Source organism: Protopterus annectens, chromosome 13.part0, assembly GCF_019279795.1.
Source record: "Protopterus annectens isolate FY-2018-M chromosome 13.part0, PAN1.0, whole genome shotgun sequence".
Lineage (NCBI taxonomy): Eukaryota > Metazoa > Chordata > Ceratodontiformes > Protopteridae > Protopterus > Protopterus annectens.
Window position 1 is genome coordinate 1,328,045,788 of NC_056747.1, and position 19,585 is coordinate 1,328,065,372.

Here is a 19,585-nt window from a genome sequence, read left to right on the forward strand (position 1 = left end):
TAATATAGACCCACATATTATATATATATATATATATATATATATATATATATATATATATATATATATACATACACATAGGTCTACTTCTACGTCAAATATAATTTAAACACTGTTTCCCCTCTGTAAGGATACATTTTGCCTAAACCAGGCCTTCAACTATATGCACAAAACCTCCTGTACCACTATTAATTTTTTTTAAGCATCTTGATCCACTTTTCACAAAACTGTACAGTATTTTACTCCATCTTGAGACAGCACTCACTAAGTGGTTTATATTTCCACCTCAAAAATCTAGAAAACAAAGACATTAGCAAGTGTCTCTTCTCTCACTGACAACAGGCTAAAATGAAATAAATTACTTAATTTTTGTATGAGAACTACTTAATGTGTCATGTCTCTCATGAACAGCTTCACTGACTTACCTTGAATACAAAAATTCCTATGATGATGCTAAGAATTACAACTGGACAAACGACTGACAGTATTAAACTGTACTTATGTGAAGACTTTTTTACCTGGACATAGAAAAAAATGTAAGGCAGTGTACTTGTAATTTTATAAGCATAAACAATTAACAAAGAGAGAAATGCTTTGAAATCCAACATGCCAATGCATTTTTTCTGAAAAATAAACTTTATTCTGGGGAAAAAAGGCATAAAATTACTTGATGTCAGCAAATATAGAATATGTCTTTAAACCTTGTTAAAAGTAGTGTCACAGTGGGTCATCTTAAGCAAGTAATATGAATGCCTGGTGTACGTCTCCTGCCACTTTTTAAGTTAACATTGTAAGCTGTAAAACACAATATTAGTGAATGCTGAATGGCAGAATACATTTTATGAAAAGGATGCTGAAAAAAGATATTTCTCTGATAATAATCAGCCTCGAGTCCTTTAGTTGAACTTTAGTATTGTTACTTTTCCCTCGTTAGAACTTTGTAAGGCTAGGCTTAGCTCCATGTCAAATAGGGAAGGAGCTCAGACTGTGCCCTAAGTGTCCTGGGTTCAATGACAGGCTCAGTCCCTTAAGGGTTAGCTAGGAAGTAGGGATTGAGCAGCATTTCTGTCAATCATCTGCTCTGGGAGGAAGGAGGGATTTTCCACTCAAAGTTTACAAGTTCACAAGCATTTGGATATAAATGAGTATGTGAATCCGATAAAGAAAATGACGACTAATAATAATATAGATTGTAACAGGGACTCCATTTGTGATAGAAGAAGAGACAATAATGGTAGATTTGTGGTAGGAAGGATTTATTAGAAGGAGAGGAGGATGACACTGGCGTGTAATTATATTCCACCTAAAACTACTGTTATGGAGCTTATGAGAATTTTAGGTAAAAAAATATGTTTTCAGCAGGGATTATTATTGGTGAGTGGATGACTAGAACCTGATTGAGGATTTATGAGGGGGACTTGGATTAGAATGGAAAATAGAACAAAAAAGGGTAGAGTCTTGCAGACTTGTATGAGAATGTTTGTTATAGAAGAGTATAGGCAAAGTGAAAGGATAGAGGAGTGCTAAGTGAAAGTTTAGCTCTAGTAAAACTTTTTAGCTGAGTCTAGTATAGAATCTGTTGCTACAAAAAAGGATAATTAGTAGGGCATATAAAATGTTACATAACAGTTATAAGGAAGTTATAGAAGACTGGGGAAAAGAATGGAAAAGGCAATTTACAAAGGTACAATGGGAAAACATACCTAGCTGATGAGGTACCTATTATGCAATAACCTTCTAACCAATACCCAACACGGCTTCCGACCCAGCCATAGTACCAGTAGTGCCCTTACAAGTTTCATGAACACAATCAACCATTTCAAAAATAACGGTCAACCATTATCTTCCAGCTTCGTAGACATGTCCAAAGCATTTGATACAGTCTCCCACCCAAAACTCCTCAATGAACTCTCATCCCTAAAACTAAGCCAATCTGTCCTTCCATGGTTTCATAACTACTTAACTGACCGACAACAAGTTGTTAAATGGCAACGTGATTTCTCCTCTCTGTTACCTGTCACCTTGGGCATTCCACAGGGCTCAAATCCTAGGTCCACTCCTTTTCAATATCTTCACCAATAAACTCCATACTGCTACCCACCTTTCCAATATCGTACAGTATCCTGATGACTCCACACTCATCTGTACTACACCCTCACTTCTTCAACGCCAATAAATAATACAACATTCCTTCTCAGCTGTTGAATCTTGGCTCTCTAACTCTCAATTAATTCTTAATCCCAATAAAACTAAACTAATGCTCTTTTTGAATAACAAAACCCCTAACTGTCTATGCACCTTTCTTATCTAGTCATCCAATAGTACCAAGGATGGATACTGTATCTTAAACAACGCTGCTTGGTGTCACAACCGATAATGACATGAAATTCGATAAACATCTATCTCTAATCATTAAAAAGGTTCACATAAAACTAGAATCTCTACACAGACTCAAACCATACATCACCGACTCCACTAGACAGTCTATAGCCAGGAGTCACCTACTCTCTACCCTACTTTACACCATTCTTATTTTTACCAACCTGAAGAAAACAGATCTAGCAAAACTAGAAGCCTACTACAACAAGACTGACAGATTTGCCACAAACTCCCCATATAGATCCCACCGTTGTGCTGCTCTACATCAACTCAAATGGTTAGAATTACCCAATCTTTTAACCTTCACTCAACTTACAACTGCCTATAGTATGATTTACCAACCTGATAAGTGTCCAGCACTTCAAAATCTACTACAAACTTACTCCAATAAAACATTCCTTAGATCTTCTGACAAATTTCTACAACAAGTTATAAAACCTAATAACAGTTATGGGGATTCTCTCTACTCCAACCATATCTCCAGGACTTGAAACTCTATCCCTCAACACATCTCAACTGTTGCAAACCCCTCAGTTAACGGACTCCTGGCGTGGCTCATGCTCATCTCCTGGCTCAATACCATTCCTCCTGCACTACAGATTTCACACCAATACGTCTCTTACCTCTTCTGTAGATTTTTCATTTACTTCACATACTTTCAGTGTCCTAATCTATCACACCGGTCTAAATGCTCCCTCCTAATTCTTCACTTTATCTTTCATGTAATAACCGGCCAACAAATCTTAGGTCCTCTAGACATTGTTTATATATATATCTACTACAAATGTCACCTCTACCTAGAATATGGAAACCTAACATATAAAACTCTAAGCAAGTTTGTATTATCTATTGTATATAAATGTTTATCTACCGATATAAACAATCCAAAATCAAACAGAGTCAATGCACGGCTAAGCATGCACTATTCAGTAAAGGAAATGACAATAAAAGAGATTAAAACATATTTCTTTAATTCATATAAAAAAATAATAAAAATGGTAAACGCTTTCACAACTCTCCTTGTTGCCTCATCAGACCAATTTAACATTTCTTAAAGGTTCATAGGTTGATACTAGGCTATCTGCCTTAGGGCATTTATAAGCCTAGCCAGAGTATGTTTGGCTTTCGCCACCCTTTTAGATTAGTTGACTGTGCCTCTATATAGTAGGTCATAGAAGGTAGCCCTTTTAAGGTTTGTTTACTGTACCTCTGTCAAGCAGCGACACAGAAGAGATCCCAGGGGTAAACTTATGATCTCCCATCCATTCATCAAGATTTCTCTTAAAGAGGGTCAGTGAGGGGCTCTGCCTGACATGGATTGGGACTTTGTTCCAGAGTGAGGGGAGCCTCTGGGATATGAATCTGTCCCTCCAGCATGTCCTATTTATTTCTGTGCTGAGGTTCAGGTCCCTGGAGCGTGTAGCTCTAAGGGATTTAGATTTCCTGAGGTGAAGCATGTCCATTAATTTGGGTTGGACATGGCTTTATACGTCAGAGACAGATCGCCTCTGAGTAGGCGGTAAGCAACTGAGTAGAGCTGGAGTTTCTTCAGCCGAACTGCATAGGGCATCTGTTTGAGCCCCTTGATCCTCTTGGTGAGATACTTTTGGGGTCTTTCCAGTTGCTGAAGGTGTCGGGTAAGGTACATCCCAAACGGGACATTGTACTCAATTATGGGCCTGATAAGTGATGAGTAGAGGGGCACAATGACCTCTCTTGATCTAGATGTGAACCCTTTCATGATAAGGTGGGCTATATAGAAGGTCTTTCTAACCACTTTGGCAACGTGATTGTCAAAGAAGAGATTGCTATCTACTTGGGTCTCCAAGTCCCTAATTACTTCTTCCGTACTTAATGGATTACCACCTAAGTGGTAATTTGTGGGCACTTTATTTTTTCCAAAGGGGATGACTATGCACTTTTTGGCATTTAGCTTTAGGCCATGGCTCTGGCACCAGTTATCTGTCTCTGTGAGACCCTTTTGGAGGAAGCTTGCGTCAGACGGAGAGTCGATTATAGCACCCAGTTTGCAGTCATCTGCGAACTTGGTCAGCCATAGTCCACCCATGTTAGCCTTTGGAGAAATATATACCGAACAAGAGAGGTCCCAGGACTGAGCCTTGTAGGACACCACTTGTAACTGGTTTAGAGTGTGACATGGCACCTGCTATTCTGACCATGTGGGTTCTATCCCTGAGCCAGTTTGCAACCCATCTTGTGACATAGGGGTTGATATTTAAGCTGGTGAGCTTATTTATGATGCCTGACTGGGGTATTGTGTCAAAGGCCTTTGCGAGGTCCAGGTAGGCTGTGTGGACTACCTTCCCTTCATCTATGGCTTTGGTGACTGTTTCAAAGTCGTCGACCAGGTTCAAGAGGCAAGATCTGCCCTTAACGAAGCCGAATTGGGTAGGATCCAGTGTCTGGAGGTTCCCAATGTCTTTGTTTATGATTTCCATGATGATACGTTCCATAGCAGACCAGGCTAGTCAGGCTTATAGGGCAATAGTTTCTGGGGTCTGTTGTGGCACCACCTTTGTGGAGTGGGACCACTGTTGCTGTACGCCATTCCTTGGGAACATATCCTGTAGTAAGGCTGAGACTGAACAGTGACTTTATATGAGGGTTTAGTTCTTCTTGGAGCTCGTGTAAGACGCAGCCCGGGACACCGTCTGGTCCCATTGATGCTGTGTTTTTAGCTTTGGAGAGGGCAGCTCTCACCTGTGCATCTGTGATCTCAGGAAGGCTACACTCTGTTGGGATAGACATTTGCTCTTTTGGGGGGGAAGGGGGGAGAAGTTTGCACTGAACTTTTCTGCCAGGATGTTGGCATTTTGCACTAACTCAGAGCATATCTGTGGGTTGCCTCCCAGGTTCCTGACATAACTAAAGAAGGCCTTGTAATTATCTTTAGTGTCTTGTGCAATTTTTCTTTCAAAGCTGGCCTTAGAAGATTTTATGAGGGATCGTAGTTTCTTGCTAGTACTGATCAGTGACGCTGTCCCCTTTTGGTATTTTGCTCTGTCATGTAGTAGCTTTCTCCTTCTGTTGTATAGCTTATTTATGGCCGGGGTCCACCAGACAGGTCTCCTGTCTTTGGAGGAGTGAGTCTTGGTTTTATTTGGGATAGCATGCTCCATGCATTCCTGTAGGTGTCCACAGAATGCTTTTGTAAAGGATTCTGCCTTTTGGGCTGTATTGTCCACTGGCCCGGGGGCTTTGAAGGATTCCACCTCAGTTTTGAGAAGTGTGAAGCTTGCTTTTGAGAAGTTCTTCACCGTGGTTTCCTTGGCTAGGAATGGGGATGGAATATGGATGTCCAGTAAGATTTGTTTATGGTATGATCTTACCAATGAGGGGTATACCTCTGGTGTGGAAAATAGAGACCCCATGTTGGTGATGACCAGATCCAGTATGTTTTCCCCTCTTGTGGGAGTGGTGACCAGTTGTTCCATAGCGTTTGAGTTTATAAATTCTAGGAACCGTTGGGCAAGGGTGTTTGGGCTTGAGTAGTTTTCCCAATCAATGTTTGGGTAGTTGAAGTCACCCAATATAATAGTGTTTGGAGAGACCTTCATATTCTCCAGTGTTCTCAGGAAAGCCGAGTGAGGTTCCTGTGTTTGGGAGGGTGGTCTGTAGCAGGCTACAAACTGAAAGGCAGTTTTGCCCACCGTTAGTTGCACATGGATGGTCTCTAAAGCTTCGTGCAGTGCCACTAGCCTGAAGGTGTGGGTACCTTTGATAAATATGGATACTCCCCCTCCTTTTGTGGTTCGGTCCGAGTTTTGGGGCCGGAAAGCATGGTATGAAGTATAGCCTGGTAGTGCTGGGGTGCTCTTGGGAGCCTTGAAACTAGGTTTCTGTTACTGCACAGATATCGATATTCTCCATACTGAGGAGAGTCTCGAGTGCCTGCATCTTGAGGTTTAGACTTCTGACGTTGAGCAGCATTACCCTTAGTTTTTTTTTCTTTGTGTTGTCTATGGGGGTGGGTTTGTCTTTTGAGCCTTCCCTAAAAAAGGCACTATGGGGGAGGCAAGAGCCATAGATAGTATTCGAAAACCCAGGGGTGACAGGTCCCTAGCGAAGCAACGTGGCTTGTCGAGCATGTCATCCCAGGCTCACAGACACTGGATCCCCTTTGAATGACACCAATACTTTAGCCAATTGGTAAAATTGATCATTTTGTCTTTATACTGTGGCATCATTCTTGGTGAGGGTAAGATGCTACTCAAGGTCAGGGTCATACCGGCCTGGGCTACATGATCAAAGAGCTCCTGTACGTCTTTTTTCATGTAGTCCAGGGAGGTACGTCTCAGGTCATTCACACCAGTATGGACAATGACGGAGTCATACTTGTACTTGCTTTGGAGTGACCCGAGTGCTTGTGTTATGTGGCGGATCCTGGCACCCGACAGGCAGCTTACAGTGACCTTCTCTTTGTTCGACCTGGTGAGTGGGACGTCAGTGTGTCTGACAATAGAGTCACCTATTACAAGTGTATTAGGTGTGTTGTTTAGCCTTAAGGGCTATGACTGTGTGGCACAATGACTTTGTGAGCTATGTGCTACGTGGATATTGTTTCGTGGTAAGTGTTGCTTGGATGCCTGCTGCTTAGGCAGATTTTTATTTAGAGCCTCCGAGTATGTTTTTGTGTGTTTATGTGTTTGATTTGCTGATGCGATAGGTCTATGTGAGACTGGATTTATGGTGTGTGTGGTTACCTTCTCCTCCTGACAGGCTGTGCCAGTACTGGGTTGAGAGAGCTTAGCCTCAAGTTTGGCTATACAGTTGCATCTCTCACATATATTTGAGCTTGTTGGGAGGAGGAGAGGGTGGTCTGTATACATAAGGCAGTTGTAACATTGCCTCAAAATTCACAGATTCACCAGCTGGACTGGAGAGTAAACTCGAAACTGACCTTTGGACATGCCTGAATAATATAGGGAACTACTTATTGACTGATCAGAAAGAACCAATAGGGAGCAAGTGCTTTGAAGGAGTATAAGAGGATGTAGTGCTTTGGTTTGTGTTTACCTATGAGATTACTTATATCAGCAAGTGCAGGGCTTTAGAATGAGAATAGAGTGCTTAATTTGAGATTTAGAGTATTTCTAAGGGAAAAAGTGAAGAGTAGACTTTGTGGAGCAGGGAATAGTTTAAGCTTGTTTAAGCGGCGCTGCTCTGTGTGCAAGACCGCGCTAAAAGAGGGTTGCAGGGTTTTAGAAGATAGAGATCAAGGAGTTTAAAATTGACCCAAAATGGCCAATAAAACTACAGCTTCTAGGCAGTAACCACTCCTACAGGGACAGGCAGGCTGTTCAGTGTTAACCACTGCCACTGGTGAACACAGAGACTTCCCTTTAATCTAAGCAAGCACTGGCCTCCAAGAAACTTACAAACAGTTCAGAACAGCAAATCTGTAACTGAACTTTCTTAAATTTCAGAAAGTGGGAAAAAAGCAAGTTTTTTTTTTCTTTTTTGTTTTAGTTTAAAGGGAGCAGAGATACACAAGTAGCAAAATAATCACAACAGTGCAATAAATGACCCCACACTTGAGTGCTAGGCCAAAGTCAGGTAAAATGCAGTTTTAAGAGAAAAAAAAATTTTAAGCTAAGCGCAACACAGGAAATGCAGTAAACAGGCTCTAGATGTGTTCTAAATACTGTTTCTAATACAGATATAAACTTTAGCAAGCTGGAAAAAGCCGAAAAGTAGGCGGCAAAGCAGTAATTCTTAACAAAAAAGCAGAAGAAAATACTTAAAATCTCAAAAGTGGCTCCTTTCTCCTCTCAGAGTTTTCTCCCTTGGTAGGTGCTTCAGCAACAACTAACAAGCCTGGAAATATGCTAAACCACGAGGCAGCAGGGTTTTAAGAGATAGAGATCTAAAACACTTACTTAAAAACCTCAGCTTTGGCCGACTAAGATCTAGCTGTATTCAACTGGACGTATAAGAGAATTTAAATACCTTTATCTGCACTTTTTTTCAAATAATACAGTATTTAAACTGATTTAACTGTGTTGCATGATTATTAACTGAACTGGAAGTTTTGACTCTGTTCTTCAGTCAGTGCTTGCTTGAATTTTATTATTTGTTAGTAATTGCAGGTGTGGGGGTAGCCACATTCTTTGATTTCCTGTCCTTGCCTATTTAAGTGGTACAGTTTGAAATATTTTCTGCTTAAAAACCTCAGCTTTGGCCAGCTAAGATCTAGCTGTATTCAACTGGACGTATAAGAGAATTTAAGTACCTTTATCTGCACTTTTTTCAAATAATACAGTATTTAAACTGATTTAACTATGCTGCATGATTATTAACTGAACTGGAAGTTTTAACTCTGTTCTTCAGTCAGTGCTTGCTTGAATTTTATTATTTGTTAATAATTGCAGGTGTGGGGGTAGCCACATTCTTTGATTTCCTGTCCTTGCCTATTTAAGTGGTACAGTTTGAAATATTTTCTGCTTACAAACCTCAGCTTTGGCCGGCTATGATCTAGCTGTATTCAACTGGATGTATAAGAGAATTTAAGTACCTTTATCTGCACTTTTTTCAAATAATACAGTATTTAAACTGATTTAACTGTGTTGCATGATTATTAACTGAACTGGAAGTTTTGACTCTGTTCTTCAGTCAGTGGTTGCTTGAATTTTATTATTTGTTAGTAATTGCATGTGTGGGGGTAGCCACATTCTTTGATTTCCTGTCCTTGATTATTTACGTGGTACAGTTTGAAATATTTTCTGCTTAAAATCCTCAGCCTTGGCCGGCTAAGATCTAGCTGTATTCAACTGGACGTATAAGAGAATTTAAGAACCTTTATCTGCACTTTTTTTTCAAATAATACAGTATTTAAACTGATTTAACTGTGTTGCATGATTATTAACTGAACTGGAATTTTGACTCTCTTCTTCAGTCAGTGCTTGCTTGAATTTTATTATTTGTTAGTAACTGCAGGTGTGGGAGTAGCCACATTCTTAGATTTCCTGTCCTTGCATATTTAAGTGGTACAGTTTGAAATACTTTCTGCTTAAAAACCTCGGCCGGCTAAGATCTACCTGTATTCAACTGGACGTATAAGAGAATTTAAGTACCTTTATCTGCACTTTTTTTCAAATAATACAGTATTTAAACTGATTTAACTATGTTGCATGATTATTAACTGAACTGTAAGTTTTGACTCTGTTCTTCAGTCAGTGCTTCCTTGAATTTTATTATTTGTTAGTAATTGCAGGTGTGGGGTAGCCACATTCTTTGATTTCCTGTCCTTGCCTATTTAAGTGGTACAGTTTGAAATATTTTCTGCTTAAAAACCTCAGCTTTGGCTGGCTAAGATCTAGCTGTATTCAACTGGATGTATAAAAGAATTTAAATACCTTTATCTGCACTTTTTTCAAATAATACAGTATTTAAACTGATTTAACTGTGTTGTATGATTATTAACTGAACTGGAAGTTTTGACTCTGTTCTTCAGTCAGTGCTTGCTTGAATTTTATTATTTGTTAGTAATTGCAGGTGTGGGGGTAGCCACATTCTTTGATTTCCTGTCCTTGCCTATTTAAGTGGTACAGTTTGAAATATTTTCTGCTTAAAAAGCTCAGCTTTGGCCGGCTAAGATCTAGCTGTATTCAACTGGACGTAAAAGAGAACTTAAGTACCTTTATCTGCACTTTTTTTCAAATAATACAGTATTTAAACTGATTTAACTCTGTTGCATGATTATTAACTGAACTGGAAGTTTTGACTCTGTTCTTCAGTCAGTGCTTGCTTGAATTTTATTATTTGTTAGCAATTGCAGGTGTGGGTGTAGCCACATTCTTTGATTTCCTGTCCTTGCCTATTTAAGCGGTACAGTTTGAAATATTTTCTGCTTAAAAACCTCAGCTTTGGCCGGCTAAAATCTAGCTGTATTCAACTGGATGTAGAAGAGAATTTAAATACCTTTATCTGCACTTTTTTCAAATAATACAGTATTTAAATTGATTTAACTGTGTTGCATGATTATTAACTGAACTGGATGTTTTGACTCTGTTCTTCAGTTAGTTTTCCCACCCACCAACCCTCCCTGTTTCTGTTTTGGTGTTAATCTTTGTGGCTTTGAAACTGCCCGCCCCTCTTGTAAATTTGTGTTTGGATACTCCTTCTGGGCCATCTCATTTGCTCACTCAGCTGAGTGCCATGAGATCATATTCTGATTTCAGGCACTCTTACTGTGTACAAAGAGAGCATCTGGGAAAGAGGAAAAAAATTAAGCTTGTTTCCTGCCTTTCCTGTTAAGTGGTCTAGACTGTTTGCAGGCGTCTGAGCCCCCAAGCCCTTCTGTGTTGGAGGGAAGCCTTCTAGCTTAGTTTTTTTTCTTATAACTAGCCAATTTTCTAGTTTCAGCACTCAAATATGTTTCTTTGAACTCAGCACTTGTTCAGAACTTATTGTAAGCACTAAATAAGCTGCTGCAAATTACTAAAGCACTCAACTTTCCTCACTTGTCTAGAGGAAAGCAGTTTTTAGTACTTAATAAATAAGCACTTATCCAGGCATGTCTAAGGGTTAGCTCCCAGTGATTTCTCCTGTCTACCTGATGAATCTGGGCATCTTGGGGCAATGCAGCAATTGCCTCATGTACACAGACAACCCTTTCCTCCTACCACCCAACACTACAACCTGTGAGAGATGCACTTATATAGCCAAACTGGAAACAAAGCTTTCTTCACCCAAGACTGGACTAGACAGTCAAGAGGAGTAGGTAAACACTTGCACCACACCACACTCATCACATAGTCCCTCAAAACCTACACCACCAAAACACACACATAGAAACACAAAACACACACACCTACATTCGCGGAGGCTCTCAATAAAAACCTGCCCAAGCATCAGGGACATCCAAAGCATAAACGCAAGCAACCTCCACCCCCCAACACAACCCAAATGACACATAGCCCACAAACTCAGTGTGCCACTCAACCACAGCCCATAAGGCATAACAACGTACACAACACTCTAGTCATAGGTGACTCTATAGTCAGGCACACTGATGTTCCACTCACTAGACTAAACAAGGAGAAAGTTACTGTCAGCTGCCTGTCAGGTGCCAGGATCTGCCACATAACGCATGCACTCAGGTCACTCCACAATAAGTACAAATATGACACTGTCATTGTCCATGTTGGTGTGAATGACCTGAGACGTACCTCCTTGGACTACATGAAAAGAGACATGGAGGAGCTCTCCGATCTTGTATCCCAGGCAGGTATGACGCTAAACCTGAGTAGCATCCTGCCATCACCCAGAATGATACCACAGTACAAGGACAAAATGACTGACTTCAACAATTGGCTAAGCTTCTGGTGTCATTCTAAGGGGATCCAGTATTTGTCTGTCTGGGACGACATGATCGACAGTCCACGATGCTTTGCCAGAGATGGCCTGCACCTGTCGCCCTTAGGATTCCGGATACTGGCTAAGGCTCTTGCCACCCCTATAGTGCCTTTTTTAGGCAAGGTTCAAATGACAAATTCACCACCGTAACAGGTACAAGCAAGCAAAATCTGAGGGTAATACGTAGGTACTAGGCTACTGCCCTAGGGCTTATATCAGCCTAGCCAAAAAGGTACCCTGGCTTTCGCCACCCAAGAAACTTATTTTCCTGTGCCCCTGTCGAGCAGGGCCAAAGAAGTGATCCCTGGGGTGAATTTCCTATCTCCCATCCAATCATCAAGATTTTTCTTGGAGTGCTAATGAGGAGCTTTGTTTGACATAGATAGGTAGTTTGTTCCAGAGTATGGGAAGTCTCTGGGACAGGAATCTATCCCTCCAGCATGTTCTGGCTGTTTATTGTGGTGAGAACGTTTAGGTCCCTAGAGCATGTAGCTTGGAGGGATTGGGATTTCTTTAAGTGGAGCATGTCCAACAGCTCTGGGTCTGACATAGCTTTGTATGTTAGGCAGAGATCGCCTCTGAGTAGGCGATAAGCGACGGAGTAAAGCTGGAGTTTTTTGAGACGGTCTGCACAGGGCATCTGTTTGAGGCCATTAATCCTCTTTGTGAGGTATTTCTGCAATGCTACTCAATGCTAGAAGTCTAAACCTCAAAATGCACTCACTCGAGGCACTCCTTAAAATGGAGAACACTGACATCTGTGCAGTGAAAGAGACCTGGTTCAAAGCTCCAAAGAGCACCCCTGCATTACCAGGCTTCAATTCATACCACACCTTTCGGCCACCTAACCCAGAAAAAAGCACTAAAGGCGGAGGTGTGTCCATATTCATTAAGGATATCCACACCTCCAGGATAGTTGCACAGCATAATGCATCTGAGATTATCCAAGTGCAACTAACTCTGGGTAAGATCGCAATCCAAATTGTAGCTTGCTACAGACCCCCCACCATGCCCCAGGATTCACACTCCTCATTTCTTGATACACTGGAAAGTATTAGGGTACAACCCAACACCCTAATAATGGGCGATTTCAACTACCCCACCATTAACTGGGAAAACTACTTATGTACCAACTCTTTTGCTCAATGTTTTCTAGAATTCATAAATTCCAACGCCTTGGATCAACTTATTCACACCCCCACTAGGGGCAGCAATATCCTAGACCTGGTCATTACCAACATGAGAAACCGGTGTTCCACACCAGAGGTCAATTCCTCCTTGATCAGATCCGACTACCAGCTAATCAGCCTAGACATCCACATCCCACCCCCAGCCCCAATTAGGGAAACCATTGTAAAAAACTTCTCCAAAGCCAACTTCACACTTCTTAAGACAGAAGTGGCAAACTTCATGACACCCATGCAGACGGACAATAGAGGTATGACAGCCGAATCCTACACAAATGCACTTTATAAGCACTTACATGAGTACATGGATCATGCTATCCCTAATAGAACCAAGATGTTATCCTCCAAAAAAGGAAGCCAATCTGGTGGTCCTCTGCCATAAACAAACTGTACAACAGAAGAAAGAAACTGTTGCAAAAAAGAGTAAAATCCCATGACTGGAGGAACTCCCTGGTCAACCTCAGTAAGAAGCTGAGATCCCTCATAAAATCCTCCAAAGCTACTTACGAAAACAAAATTGCCACTGACTCTAAAGACAACCACAAAGCATTCTATAGCTATGTCAAGAATCTAAATGGGAACACTCAGATGTGCTCTGCGTTACAGCACAATGGCACTAAATATACAGAACCAACTGATATTGCCAACATCCTAGCAGATAGGTTCAGTGCTCTCACCCCCTTGAGGGCCCATCTCTATACCGGAAGAATGCAAAGTTCCTATAATCACTGCTGCACAGGTAAAAAACACACTCTCCAAAGCCAAGAACACAGCATTCATGGGACCTGACAATATCCCAGGCTGCATTCTACACGAACTACAGAATGAACTGGCACCCTACCTAAGTACCATGTTCAATCATAGCCTCACCTCAGGCTTTGTACCCACTGAATGGTGCACAGTGACGGTTATCCCACTCCACAAAGGGGGAGCCACGACGGACCCCGGGAACTACCACCCCATTAGCCTGACGAGCCTGGTCTGCAAGGCCATGGAACGTATCATCATGGAGCTCATAAACAAAGACATTGGTAATCTCCAAACTCTGGACCCTACCCAGTTTGGATTTGTAAAAGGCAGATCATGTGCCCTACACCTGACTGACTTCTTTGAAGCAGTCACCAAAGCTATAGATGAGGATAAAATGGTTCACACAGCTTATCTAGATCTCGCCAAGGCTTTTGACACCATCCCCCACTCTGGAATTATAGATAAGCTCACTAAACTAGGTATAAATCCCTATGTCACAAGATGGGTGCCAACTGGCTCACGGACAGAACCCACAGTGTGAAAGCAGCAGATTCCAAATCCGACAGACCAGTGACAAGTGGAGTACCACAGGGTTCAGTCCTGGGTCCTCTCCTGTTTGGTATCTACTTCTCTGAAGTGCAGGCCAACACAGAAGGTCTTTGGCTAACAAAGTTTGCAGATGACTGCAAACTAGGAGCCATAATCCAAACTCCTAACGATGTGGACAAACTACAAAAGGGCCTCACTGAGACAGATACCTGGTGTCAAAGCCATGGCCTGAAGCTCACTGCCAAAAAGTGTACTGTCATCCCCTTTGGTAAAAACTCTGTACCCATGAACTACCACATAGCTGATAGTCTACTTAATGCCGAAAATGTGATAAGAGACCTTGGGACACAGGTGGACAGTAGTCTCGCCTTTGATAATCACATCGCCACAGTGGTCAAGAAATCCCTCTATGTGGCTCATCTCAACACAAAAGGATTCTCATCCAGAAAAAAATAGGTCATTATTCCCCTCTACTCATCACTCATTAGACCCATTATAGAGTACAACGCCCCTTTTGGTATGTACCTCACAAGACATCTACAACAACTGGAAAGACCACAGAAATACCTCACAAAGAGGATTACTGGCCTCAAACTGATGCTCTATGCAGACCGTCTCAAAAAACTACAGCTTTACTCCATCACATATCGCCTACTCAGGGGCGATCTCTGCCTAACATACAAAGCTATGTCAAACCCAGAGCTGTTGGACATGCTCCACTTAAAGAAATCCCAATCCCTCCGAGATACACGCTCTAGGGACCTAAACCTTGTCACCACAATAAACAGAACATGCTGGAGGGATAGATTCCTGTCCCAGAGACTTCCCATACTCTGGAACAGACTACATATCTATGTCAAACAGAGCTCCTCATTAGCACTCTTCAAGAAAAATCTTGATGATTGGATGGGAAATGGGAAATTCACCCCAGGGATCACTTCTGTGGCTCTGCTCGACAGGGGCACAGGAAAATAATTTTCTTGGGTGGCGAAAGCCAGGGTACATTTTTTGGCTAGGCATGTATGGGCCCTAGGGCCGATAGCCTAGTACCCACCTATGAACCTATTTATACTTAGCTCATTAAAAAGACACTAATCCAACTCAATTAATTCAAACTTGGCGTCAACAAATTAACCCATTACAAAACACATATCCGAACATTGTTTTCATTCAACTTGCAGTATATGCATAGCAACAAACATTGTTTACATTTAGTTCATAAAAAATCAAAACCTTACCGATTCTTTCTTGCTTTCAAATGGGATTTAATAGGAATTCTACCACTGAGACCACTGCCTTCAGTTGCTTATAATTTAATAATCCATTGATTCATTGATCTTCATTTTATTTCTTATATTCCCTTGCTTCTTAGAGATTTTTGTTTTATTTTTCCCATAAACTTAAAGAAGTGTGATTCATTAGTGTCTCTAACATGCTTGGCTAAGGCATTATTTGGTGTTCCAATCCTAATATTATAAACATGCTCACTTATCCTGCTACACAGATCTCTATCTGTTTTTCCTACGTAAAATTTACTGCATATTTGGCAGCATTCTAGGTACACTATGTGACTGGTGCCACAATCAGCTCTTTGCTTAAAGAAATATTGTCTCCCTATGTCCGGATGTATAAATACTTCTCCTGTTTGTATAAAACTGCAGTGTCCACAGGGACTTGTACTAAATACATGCTCATTATGCTCGATCATGCGTTTATACTGCCCTATCGTACGATCTAAATAGCAAACGCTATTTCATCGTACCTAAAATATTTAAACCACAAAATATCAAACATACAGAACAGCAATTGTTTTTCCCAGGGAAAAAATTTGTTGTTCCGGAACACAAACACACAACACAAGCACACCAAAATAAATAAACCACACATATACACTTAACAAAACCATAATTCTAACCCTACACTACTACCTATCTACTCACCTTAACCCAACTCTAATCCTAAAGTCTCTAACTACTGCACACTCACCTTACCCGCTCCCTAACCCTGAAGTCCCTATCGCACACTCACCTTACCCGCTCCCTAACCCTAATGTCCCTAACTATCGCACACTCACCTTACCCCGATCCGTTCCCACACTTACCTTAACCCGGTCCGTAACCTCCGTTTGCATACTTACCTTACCCTGGTCCGTAACCTTCCCACCATAGTAGAGTAAATAGCGAAGCCATGGAACGGACAACCGAAATCTTACCCTAGGTAAGATTTTGAAGTTCCATGGCTTTGCTATTTTGAGCTTTCAACAAAAACGGGTCGATATTATAGCATTCAAAGTTTAAAAACTTTGATGCTATAATACTGATCCCTCGATCATCGCTATTTCTGAACTGTTTTTTTGGATAACATTTTTTTTTTTTTTTTTTTTATAATTTCTATGACATTTCTCGAATCAGTAGTAAAATCCAAAGGTAGACTAGTACCATAATCTCTTTCCAGTTCTTTTTATGCAGAACTAACCGGTTCTGAAAAATATGGTCTAGCTTCAGCACCTCTCATCTTAAATTTATCCTTTAAATTTTCATCTATCTCCCTTTTATCATCTAACCATTAGATCCTTACGAAAGGAATCTAGTTCCCTGTTAAAATTCTCATCTGCCACTGTTAGTCTAGATAACCTCATCCCTTGGCCCTTTATAACAGTCTTAAACACATGACCTCTATGCATACTATGTCTATGCAAGTATGAATTTTTATGGCCTGGTTTCCTGTACATTTCTGTTGATGTCCTGCCCATATCTTTCTTAACTATTACATTTAAAAAAATAAATTTCCTTTGTAGACATTTCTATGTTAAACTTAAGAAAGTGAGTGCAACTATTCATATGTTCATAAAGGGGCAGTAATTTGATGATCTCTTTCTTGTCTGTGGGGGCAACAAAGTAGAATTACTGGCCCTTTATGGACATATGAATATTTGCCGTCACTTTCTTTAGTTTACATAGTAATGTCTACAAAGGAGTGACCACCAATTATTGGAGAGACCACATTCTGCCTCTCAGTAGTCATCTTGGGATTAGTGCTTCTGTTTTCTCCTGGGGAGAGAAGGAGCACAGGGACATTATTTCCTGGAGACTGCTGGTCACCAGAAAGCCTAATAACTGCTTTACAGGTTACAGCTTATAGTCTGTGCTTATATTCTGTTCCTGGTGAGAGAAGGAGCAGAGTGCATTGATTCCTGACTGTTTCTGGTTGGATAGTGAGTGCCTATGGTTAATGTTCCTAATTGGTCTGGTTGCTATTCAGGGCATCTACCAGGAAAAGGCTACAACAAACCTACAGGCCCTTGGATCATCTGGGACAAGACTGTGGATCAACAGACAGACTGTGGCCTGCTTCTCTTCTTGGTATCGGTGGTAACATTATGTTTCTGGTGAGACAAGAAGCAAAGGAGCACTGTATCCCAGCAAAGTAAAACTGTGGTGAGACCAGCATTAGTAGTAGCCATTCAAGCAATTCCCCTCTTTTCATCATTCTTGACAAACTAATTCTTTGTTTTCAGTAAGTACTGCTTGGTTTGTTTTAACTTCAGAATATCTGCCTAAGTACTTCATCCTTAAATTGTCAGGGTCTACGTATTAATTTCCCCTCAAGTGTCTGGCAGTGCTCTGTACAGACTCAGACACCTTGAGTGACATGTTTCTTATAAAAGCATGACTGAAATTTCTCCAGTCCATAATTGCACACAGGACAACTGGTCTGCAGTGACATTGATTGATATTCGCATTCCAACTGTCTAATCAATAAAAAAGGGTCTGTTGCCACAGATATGAATTTTCCCTCTGTCTCCATTGCCACTTTGGTGGCTATGGGCATCCTGAGGCAATGTAGAAATTGCCTCATGTTTACTGATGTGACAAAGGGAGATAGTGCCAGCACAGCTATTTGGAATTTTGTAAATAATTATATGCCATTTGTGAATATCAACATGATGTATATAATATGCTTGTGTTACAAATGTATTAGAGCTGTATGTCATGTGTATATCAAACTGCTTGAAGGTATTTGCAAAGTGCTGTTTGAAATGTAACCACAGTGTACTCTACTGGAAAAGAACAGAAATGTACATGCACTATTGTAACTGTTTATATTTATATATTTTAACAGGGGAAACTGGGATACAGGATGTTAACCTCAGTCTAGAACATTTTAGAAAAGTAGCTGAAGTTAAATTACTTTATGGCAACAACAGACAGGATGCCTGTACTAGGTAGCTCTCTGTGTTGTTGTTAAGGAGAAATAATTACTAGGCTTGAGATGTGGAGGGATGTAATTGTTTTATGACATCCAGCATCTGCCAAAGATCTGAGGTCTATGTATTTTCACAGATAGATGCTAAATACTGCTAGCTTCCTGCAGTGGGGGTTTAATATGGGATACAGTAAGATGACAAGAAATGATGTCACTCTGCAAGCTATCCCGACAGTAATATTTGAGATATTAATTTGAGAAGTCTCTTGGAGAGACACAGCATTCTGTATTCTCTGTCTTGGACCTGACAATAACTAGAAGATCCATTCTCTACATCGGCCTTGCTTTTAATTAAATTAACTTTCTTTTTTACTTTCGGCTGTTCCCATTAGGGGCGCCACAGCAGATCATCTGTTTCCATTTCTTCCTGTCTTTTGCATCTTGCTCTGTCACACCAACCATCTGCATGTCCTCTCTCACAACATCCATAAACCTTATCTTAGGCCTTCCTCTTATCCTCTTACCTGGCAGCTTCATCTTTAGCATCCTTTTCCCGATATACCCAGCATCCCTCCTCAGCACATGTCCAAACCAACGCAATCTCGCCTCTCTGGCTTTGTCTCCAAACCGTCCAACCTGGGCTGACCCTCTAATATACTTGTTCCTAATCCTGTCTACCCTTGTCACACCCAGTGCAAATCTTAACATCTTTAACTCTGCCACATCCAGCTCTGACTCCTGCCTTTTTGTCAATGCCCCCGTCTCCAACCCATATAACATAGCTGGTCTCACTACCCTTTTGTAGACCTTCCCTTTCACTCTTACTGGTACTAGTCTGTCACAAATCACTCCTGACACTCTTTTCCACTCACTCCACCCAGCCTGTACTCTCTTTTTCACCTCTCTTCCACACTTGCCATTACTCTGAACTAATGATCCCAAGTATTTAAATTCATCCACCTTTGCAAACTCTACTCCCTGCATCCTCACCATTCCTCTATCCTCCCTCTCATTCACACACATATATTCTGTCTTAGTTCTGCTGACCTTCATTTTTCTCCTCTCTAGAGCATAACTCCACCTCTCCAGGGTCTCCTCAATCTGTTCCCTACTCTCACTATATATCACAATGTCAT

The 19,585-nt window shown here is 41.0% G+C and overlaps 1 protein-coding gene across 6 annotated transcripts in view; it reads right to left on the reverse strand.

Annotated features, from left to right (window-relative positions):
- The window catches only part of LOC122788282, a 683,625-nt gene that overhangs the window by 323,492 nt on the left and 340,548 nt on the right, over window positions 1–19,585 (reverse strand). Inside the window, exon 3 of one of the 6 annotated variants that reach the window (XM_044055352.1) lies at window positions 426–518. The exons of the other annotated variants lie outside the window; for them this stretch is intronic. Coding sequence (XP_043911287.1) covers window positions 426–518 — 93 coding nt within the window. The remainder of the gene's footprint in view (window positions 1–425; window positions 519–19,585) is intronic. 6 annotated transcript variants of the gene reach the window in all.